Genomic DNA, 8,685 nt, shown 5'->3' with positions numbered 1-8,685 from the left:
GCCGCGCGCGGCGCGTCCGATGGCCGCGCCCTCGTTCGAGGTTGCCGAACGTGCCGTCCGGGGGCCGAGTCCCTGCGCCGGACGAGTCCCTCCAGGCGCGGGAAGCCGATCGCGAGGTGGTGACTTGAAGACGGAAGTGAAGTTCTAAGTCGTAAGTGGGGCAGTCGGGTTAGTGGGGCAGGGGGATCAGCCCCCAGGCGTCGCCGTAGATGTCTCAGCAGCCATCGGGCGTGGCGTACAGGAACGTCGGCGGCGGCGGCGACACCGTCGCGCCGAAGGCCGACGCCACGAGGCCCGGCGTCGCGGGCGCGGGCGCGGCGGCCTAGCGCTTCGCCGGGCAGTCCGCGGCCTGGACGGGCGCGCCGTGCTTGCAGGCCTTGGTGTGCTGGGCGGCCGCGGGCGCGTGCGTGAAGGTCCGGCCGCAGCCGCGGCCGCAGGGGAACTGGCCGTCGGCGTCCTTGAGGAGGTGGGACTGCGCGTGGTGGTTCCGGCGCTTGGGCTTCGGCGCGTCCACGGGGCGGATGTCGGCGAGGGCCTTCTTCATCTTCTCCGCGATCGCCTTGGCGAGCTCGAGGGAGGCCACGCCAAGGCCGCCTTTCGCGGCCTCGGGCCTGTTCAGCGCGAGGCGCCGGGCGTCCGCGGACACCTTCTCGAGGACCTCGACGGGCTGGTTCGGCAGTTTCGACGCGACCTCGGCGGAGATGGCGTCGAACTTTTCAATTCGCGCGGCCATCTTGGGCTCCTTTAGGATCTTGTCGGCCACGCGGTGCGCGACGCCCTCCAGGCGGTTCTTCTCGCGCGTCTCCGCGGGGACGAGCGGCTCGCCGGACGCGTCGCGCTTCGCGCGCGAGTGCTCGGGCGCGTGGATGCCCTTGCCCTGCGCGAGGGCCGAGAGCCTGCGCGGGCGGTGCACGTCGCGTGGTGCGCGCGCGGTCGCGCGGCGCGCGGTGCCGGACCCGGTCGCGCGGCGCGGCGCGGCGGGCGGAGGACGCGGGCGGCGCGCCCGCCCTCGCGGGAGTCCTCGTCCGTGAGGACGTGGCCCTTGCCGGGCGCAAAGATGCCCTTGCCCTGCGCGAAGGCCTTTCGAGAGCCTGCGCGGGCGGTGCACGTCGCGTGGTGCGCGCGCGGTCGCGCGGCGCGCGGTGCCGGACCCGGTCGCGCGGCGCGGCGCGGCGGGCGGAGGACGCGGGCGGCGCGCCCGCCCTCGCGGGAGTCCTCGTCCGTGAGGACGTGGCCCTTGCCGGGCGCAAAGATGCCCTTGCCCTGCGCGAAGGCCGAGAGCCTGCGCGGGCGGTGCACGTCGCGTGGTGGTGCGGTCGCGCGGCGCGCGGCGCGGGTCCCGGTCGCGCGGCGCGGCGCGGCGCGCGTGGAGGACGCGGGCGGCGCGCCCGCCGTTGCGGCAGTCCTCCGTGGTCGTCTTGAGGTTGAAGTCCTCGCGCGTCGCCGCGCGGCCCTCGGCCGCGGCCTTCTCGAAGCCCTTCTTGGCGAGCGCGAGCCTGCGCGCGGGGGTCCCGGTCGCGCGGCGCGGCGGCGCGCGCGCGTGGAGGACGCGGCCGGCGCGCCCGCCGGCCCGCCCAAACGGGATGCGGATGGGCACCGCCTGGATCGCGGCCGCGTGCTTGGGCACGCGGCGCGCCGTCTCCGTCTTCAGCTGCTCCGCGAAGGCCACGACGGGGGCTTCATCCGCCTCCTCGAAGAAGAGGCCCTCGGCGTCGGACACGCCGGCGTCGCGCAGCAGCTCGTTGAGGAACTCGTAGTCCTCGTCCACGTCGCCGTCGACGTCCGCGGGGGGGACCGCGGGAAGAGCGGTGGGCCAGGACCCGTAGTTCCCAACGCGCGCGACGATCGCCTGGGCGATCGACCCGCGGTCGTCGCCCCGCGCCATGGCGTGGAGCGCGCGGCGCCGAAGCTCCGCGTCGACCTTGGCGGAGGGGATGCCGTTCGCTATTATAATACACAGGAGCTCCTTCTTGAGCAGCGCCTCGCCCGTCAGCGGGCACGGCGCCATCTTGACGATGGACGGCCAGTCCATCTGCGTCCGCGCGCAGAAGTATGCGATTACCGCGTTCTTCGCGTCCCCTTCGAGGCCGTCGGCGAGGATGGTGAACGCGAGGGACGCCTCGGGTCGCACTCGACCAATCTTCGCTGTTATCTTAGGAGTGACTAGCTCATCCAGGGAGTCGCCGACGAGGTCGAGGAGATAATCATCTTCTGTGCGAAGATCGGTCTCGAAAAGAGCCTTCATGAACTCGTCCTCGCCGCTCGTCGTCATGGCTCTAGACGCGAGCGAGCAGTCGTCGCAGATCGTCGCTGATCGCTGATCTCCGCAGCTCCTCGGCAACATCGACTGCTTTGACCTGCTGGGCATGCTCAGCTCTCGCCTCGAAAAGCTCCTCTCCGCAGCTTTCGGTGCCGCCGGAGCTGGTCGTGGTCCGCGAGGCCCGCGGCGGCGGCCTCCTCGGCGGCCTTGCCGTTGAATTTCCGGCTCGGGTCTCGGACTCCTTGCTGAGCTTCTCGAACACGGCCTCGAGCGTCTTGTTCGACCGGTCGCCGGGGCCGCCCGGCGAGTCGCGGCTCGCCCGGAGGAACTTCTTCTCGCGCTCGAGCTTGTTGATCTGGACCGTCGCCGCGTTGAGCTGCGGCGAGCCGCTCGCGGTCCGGGGCGTCGGCGAGCGCCGCGTCGCGCGCCGCTCGCGCGGGACTCTGCGTCGCGCGGCGCTCCCGGCCTCGAGCGCGGCCTCGAGCGCGGACCGCTCCTCGAGGAGCACCGCTCGGCGATCGACCTCGCGCGGTGCCTCGTCGCCCCGCGCGGCCTCGGGGCTGCGCTCGGCCAGATCGCGCTCAACCGCGTCGCAGTCGCGCGCGACGGAGGCCTGACGCGGCGACGCGCGCGACCCGTCGCGGCGCCGGTCGGCCTCGCGGTTCGCCACGTCATCAAGCTTGGCCGCCCGGAGCTCGAGCCGCGCCGCGAGGCCCTCCGCGCCCGCGCGCCACGCCCCGGCGACGTCGTCGGCCGCCGCGAGGCCCTCGCGCCTCACGTCTTGCGCGAGCGCGGCCTCGTGGTCCGACGCGATGGCCGCGAGGGCACCCGCGTGGGCCGACGCGAGCGACTCGAGGGCCTGCTTCTTGCCGTCCTCGAGGCGGCTCCGCGCGGCGTCCGCGGCGCTCGCGGCGCTCGCGGTCCTCCCGCCGCTCGCGGTCCTCGCGGAGCTCGGCCTCCTCGACGGCGAGGCGCGTCTGTGCCGCGAGCTGCAGCGCCGACGCGTCGAGGCGCTGCGTGCGCTCGACCTCCTGTTCGCCGCGGAGGTCCTCGAGCTTCTCCGCGGGCTCGCCGCGGATCGACCGCCTCCAGGGCTAGACTAGTTAGGAAATCGACTTACTCCTAATCCTAAAGGTTGAGTGCGGCCTTGATCGCCTTGCGTTCTTCGGGGCCCAAGGCCGGGAAGAGCCTGTTGAACTTGTTGCCGCCGTTCTTCGGCCAGTTGTTGAGGACCGCGCGGAGGATGCTGGGGGGAAGGAGCGAGTAGATCTTGTACTGGCTCCAGTGCATCAACTCGACGGCGACGTCGTCGAGGTTTTTGATGCACATGTTCGTCTGGCCGATGATGTCCTTGGAGAGGGTAAGGAACGTGGAGGGGTCGGGCGCGGGCCCGCGGAGACGGGAAGGGCGGAGCATCTTGAAGAGGCGGATGAGGGCCGCGCCCATGGTGTGGTAGTCGCAGCTCCACATGGCGTGGCCCAGGCCGCGGCTGGCGACCGTGTACTTGAGCACCTGCGAGGGTCATCGTGTTGCCCGTGTAAAATCGAGGACACTGGCGCGCGCCAGGTGCGCCGCGGCAGATGTGACGTGGAACTTCATGGAAGTCCAGCCCATCTTCCGCGCCAACGCGGCCATAGCCACGGCCATGACCCCGAAATTTTTTTCGGGGCATGGCTTTGGGAGGCCGCCGAACGAAAGGCTCGCGAGGTCCTCCTCGCCCATGATCGCGGCGCGAAGCGGGGCCAGCGCAGATATGAAGATTGGAAGAAGCGCGAGGAGCGCGTCACGGAACGGAATCTTGAAGGCGCTCACCCCCTCTGCCGGGACGGACGAGCGGATGATCGAGTCTCCGGGGGGGGCGCCGGACAGGATGTCCGAAAGAAGCCGGACGTCACCATGATCCGTGGGCGCGGGCTCCTGCAGATCTCCCGCGGCCCGCGACGCGGCCGCGCGGGGGTTCGGTCCATCCGAGGACTCGCCGCGGCGCTGGCGCTTGGGGTTCCGGTCGTCGCGCGTCGGTCCTGTGGGCCCGCCCGGGGCAAACATGGCGGCGTCGTTCGCTTTAAAGAAGGGCTCCTCCTCGGAGTCGCTGCAGAGGTCGATGGCTGCTACATGCGAATTTTCGGCGTCGGCGGCCTCGTCGTCGTCGCTCGAGCTGCAGAGGTCGACGATCATGTTGGAAGTGGCCGTCGGCGAGCGCGGCGGGAGGCGCAACAAGGAAGCCTGAATCGAGTCGGCGACTCGGCGGCACGACTTTGACCCCTGCACCATGGACCTCTCTCTCGCTCCTCCAGCGAGAGAGAAGTCGACGATGACATTGTTGCTTCGAGAGGCTGCCCCGCTGCTCGGCGGCCGCCGCGTCGTCTCCGGCTCCGTGGGCAAGGAGCACCTGCGCGACATCGAGAAGATGTCGGAGCAGCACGCGCTCTGCATCGACGCGACGCGCGTCGCGCCCGCGCACCTGAAGAGCCGGGGCAACCAGGTCGACCGCATGATGGACCAGCTCGGCAAGGCCGTCATCAACTGGACGGAGGTGCTGGCCCTCGTGGAGCCCACGGCGGCGATCACGCCGACGACGACCCACTTCGAGAACATCGACGCGACGCGCGTCGCGCCCGCGCACCTGAAGAGCCGGGGCAACCAGGTCGACCGCATGATGGACCAGCTCGGCAAGGCCGTCATCAACTGGACGGAGGTGCTGGCCCTCGTGGAGCCCACGGCGGCGATCACGCCGACGACGACCCACTTCGAGAACAAGACCATCGGCTGGATCGAGGAGTACGAGCAGAAGATCAAGGACCTCGACGAGTCCTTCCGCGGGTCCAACGTCTTCTCCATGGAGGTGGGCCACGACGACGCGCTCAAGATGCTCGACACGAACGAGAAGGTGTTCGTCGAGGAGACGAAGATCTTCGAGAAGAACGCGCACCTCTGCGTGGTCTTCGAGTTCCCGGAGAAGATCAACACGTCGCAGGAGATCCTGCAGACCATGCAGAAGACCGTGGTCTTGATGCGCGCGGCCTGGGGCGTGTCCGAGGACATCACGTGCTTCATCACGGACGCCAAGGCGCTGCTCTGGCGCGAGCTCGAGGACTCGGAGGACGGCGCGAAGGCGGAGACGAAGAAGCTCAGCGGCAAGGCCTACATGATCGAGTTCACGACCGCGGATACCAGCCCGGCGACGTCGTCCTTTTGTGCGGCGAGTTCGCCTTCCACAGCGTCCTCCCCCTCGTGCCCGCCGGCGTGCCGGGTCCGCCCCCGAAGCGCTTCTCCCTCGCATTCTTCTCGCGGAGGCAGGAACCGAGGATCGCCGCGGTCCGGAGCGAGGCAGACTTGGCGCGGGACGCCCGCCTCGCGGCCCGCGCGGCCCGCGCCGCCGTCTAGTGAAGGACCCGGACGAGAGGCCGGCCGCTGTAAATCGGGGCGAGGCTTTTATCACTAGGACGCCCGCCTGGGCAGGATCATCTGCGTCGCGACGTCCGCCTTCTGGGAATTCGAGCTCGCGAGGCACATGGCCATGGACAGGAACCAAACGTCCTCCTGGCCGCACACCGCCTCCGTGAGGACGTCCAGGGGCGTCACGCCGCTGGCCTTGAGCTTCTTGATGCGGGGGTCGGCGACGTAGCCGAGCACGCCGCACGTCGCCTCGTGCCACGTCGTCGACGCCCGCGCCGGGCAGCGGAGGCCGAGGAAGGCGGCGGCGCGCGTGACCACCCACGGGCGGTTGTAGGGGCCCAGCAGGCCCACCCTCGGCGGCCCGGTCTCCAGCACCGACTCCAGGTCGGCGAAGACCTTGGACGCGACCGCGGCGTCGACTTTCGCGCCGAGGCGCGCGATGGCGGCGAAGCTCCGGCCGCCGAGGGCGGAGACGATATTGAGGAGGTCGTTTCCCTTGCCGAAGAACTTCATCGCCATCTTCGGGCCGTGCACCGTCGTCGTGCAGCCGACCTGCAGCTCCTTGATGCGGTTCAAGGCGGCGGCGTCCAGCGAGTCGCACGTCGCCGCGAGCGCCTCGCGGACCGCGGCCGCGGCGGCCCCGGGCGCGACGCCGGGCTCGGCGAGCGCCGCGCCGATGTGGTTCAGGAAGAACCGCCGGCACAGGGGCTCCTTGAGGATGATGAGCGGGAGCAGGACGATGTCGTCCAAGGCGCCGGTCATGGGCAGCGGCTGCAGTGCGCGGTCGGCGCTCCACGGCATCAGCGTCGGCGGCGGCGCCAGCTGCTGCAGCGTCGACGGCGGCAAGGCGACCATTGGATCAAGGGCATGGGTGATGTGGGGCTGCGCGTCCGTGAAGCCGAGTTTACGTTGACGAGCGGCAGGGTGCTGGATGACGTGCATGTCGGAGACGCGCCGCCGGACGACGTGCGCGCCGTCTTCGATGGCACGCTGCCGAGGCGACCATGGGCCAGGAAGGTGATAAAAAGGCGCCGACACAACCGAGGGTCTTATGTGCTGCGAGGCGTGAGTGGCCCTGTACTCGCCCACCTCCGAGGCGTCCTATCGGAACAAGCGTGCATCGGCGTCAAGAAGATGCGCGCAGCGCACGTGTTTGGCAGACGCGGCGGCGTCGGTGCGTTTTGTGGCGCCGGCGCGGGTCGAGTCGACCTGGCCAATCTCGTCTACAACTCACGGGTTGGCGTGAGGATCAGCAAGTGCGGGTCAAACTCGACGCCGACGCAAATTGACTTCTCGAAGGAGACGCCACGCCTCTTCTGGGACAACGAGCAGACGGGCGGCGGCAGCTTCATGCTCGGGACGGCCTGGCGCGATCGCCTGTATCACACGGCGGTGCAGTTCGACAAACTTTCCGACGGCGATGCCGACATCCAACAACTGCGCCTCGAGGTCGACGCGCTAGCGCGCGAGCTTGTTCCGCTGCTGCAGCCCGACGAGTCCTGGCGGCTTGACGACGAGCTGGTCTTCTACGAACGTGTCGCGTCCCAGCTCCTGGGCGACCTCGCCGCCCATCTCGACAAGCGCGACACGATCTTCGCAGCGCTCGTCAACGAGAGCGGCACGCCCGACGTCACCTACTGCGGGGGGGAACTCCTCATCCTCGACTGTGCCTTTGTCGTCGACTACCAGCCCGGCGACGTCGTCCTTTTGTGCGGCGAGTTCGCCTTCCACAGCGTCCTCCCCCTCGTGCCCGCCGGCGTGCCGGGTCCGCCCCCGAAGCGCTTCTCCCTCGCGTTCTTCTCGCGGAGGCAGGAACCGAGGATCGCCGCGGTCCGGAGCGAGGCAGACTTGGCGCGGGACGCCCGCCTCGCGGCCCGCGCGGCCCGCGCCGCCGTCTAGTGAGCGCTGGCGACGTCGTCCGCCGTCGACACGTCCTTCATGACGTTCGCGCTCCAGACCGCGGACGGCTACACGAGTCTCGCAATCGCAGCGAGTGTTGCGTGAGCGTCGGTGCTCGCTCGTCCATTTCAAAAACCTCGCGCGACTTCGAGAAAGTCCCGCTCGATGCCGCGACGAGCAAGGCCTCGGGACGGTCCAGGCCCGCGGCTTCGAAGGCGTCTCCGATCCCCGACGGCGTGCATGCGCGCGCGACCGTCTCGAAGAGGACACACGCTTTTTTTTTCTCTCGAGCCATTTTTGTCATCCGCATGACCAGCCTTCGCTGGACTTGCGCCCCGAGCCACTCTCGCGGCTCCAACTCACGCGGCCCGCTGCCCTCTTGCGCCCGCGCCCACTCGTCGTCGTCGTCGTCGTCGTCCATCACGGACGCCTCACGCCCCGGCGTCACCATGGGCGCCACCACGGGCGCCGGCACGGGCGCCACCACGGGCGCCGCGGCGGGTATCGGCACCAGAGTGTCGGGATCGTATTCCGCGCTGCTCGTCTCCTCGAAGCCCGCGGCGGTCTTGCGCCGCAACGTCCAGAGCGTCGGGACCGCGTCGTAGACAACGCCGGCGCGGTCCTTGACCCGGCCCACCGGGCTCAGCAGCGGGCGCGCGGGCGCGACGACGTCGACGGGCGCCGCGTCCTGCGTGCCGAGTTGTTTCGCGACGCGCAGCACTTTTTTGATCTTGGGGACCGCCGCGCACGTGTCCGCCACCTTCTTCAGTTTCGCGCGCCGGGAAGTGATCCACGAACGGGTCGATGACGTCCAATCACCGGCCTTCATCAGGACCTCGAGCTTCGCCTGAGCGTCCTCAACAAGTCGCAGGTGGTCGATGTCCAAGAGCATGTATGGGATTTTCGCGATCGCCTCGACGTAGTCCGTGCGCGCCCGCTGCTGCGCGACGAACAGCTCCAACCCGTCCTTGCGGACGCAGGTGTCGAGCACGTTGTCGTTTATCCAAATCGCCCCCCGAGGCGGCTCGGGCTGCAGCTCAGCCATGCTGCGCTGTGCTTCGAGGACAGCCCACAGAAGTTCACCAACGCATGTTTGCCTCTCGCGTGCCGCTGTCCGCGCCCTCGCGCGC

At 69.8% G+C, this 8,685-nt stretch overlaps 2 protein-coding genes across 2 annotated transcripts in view; one reads left to right on the top strand and one right to left on the bottom strand.

The window, feature by feature from the left end:
- Nucleotides 1–3,388: 3,388 nt before the first annotated feature.
- AURANDRAFT_60987 (hypothetical protein) lies at nucleotides 3,389–3,907 on the bottom strand (the record flags this gene model as incomplete). The annotated part of the gene is made up of 2 exons (XM_009034246.1): nucleotides 3,389–3,772; nucleotides 3,812–3,907. The coding sequence occupies 2 exons, from the start codon at nucleotides 3,905–3,907 to the stop codon at nucleotides 3,389–3,391; spliced, it is 480 nt and encodes a 159-aa protein (XP_009032494.1).
- A 664-nt stretch (nucleotides 3,908–4,571) lies between these two features.
- Nucleotides 4,572–8,685, top strand: part of AURANDRAFT_60986 (hypothetical protein) — a gene marked incomplete at both ends in the record, with an annotated part of 6,020 nt that continues 1,906 nt past the window's right edge. Inside the window, one exon of the mRNA XM_009034252.1 lies at nucleotides 4,572–5,413. Within this exon, the coding sequence (XP_009032500.1) occupies nucleotides 4,572–5,413 (842 nt within the window). The remainder of the gene's footprint in view (nucleotides 5,414–8,685) is intronic.

Source organism: Aureococcus anophagefferens, assembly GCF_000186865.1.
Source record: "Aureococcus anophagefferens unplaced genomic scaffold AURANscaffold_1, whole genome shotgun sequence".
Taxonomy (NCBI): domain Eukaryota; class Pelagophyceae; order Pelagomonadales; family Pelagomonadaceae; genus Aureococcus; species Aureococcus anophagefferens.
The sequence above is the reverse complement of the archived record's forward strand: the minus strand, read 5'-3'. Positions and strand labels throughout refer to the sequence as shown.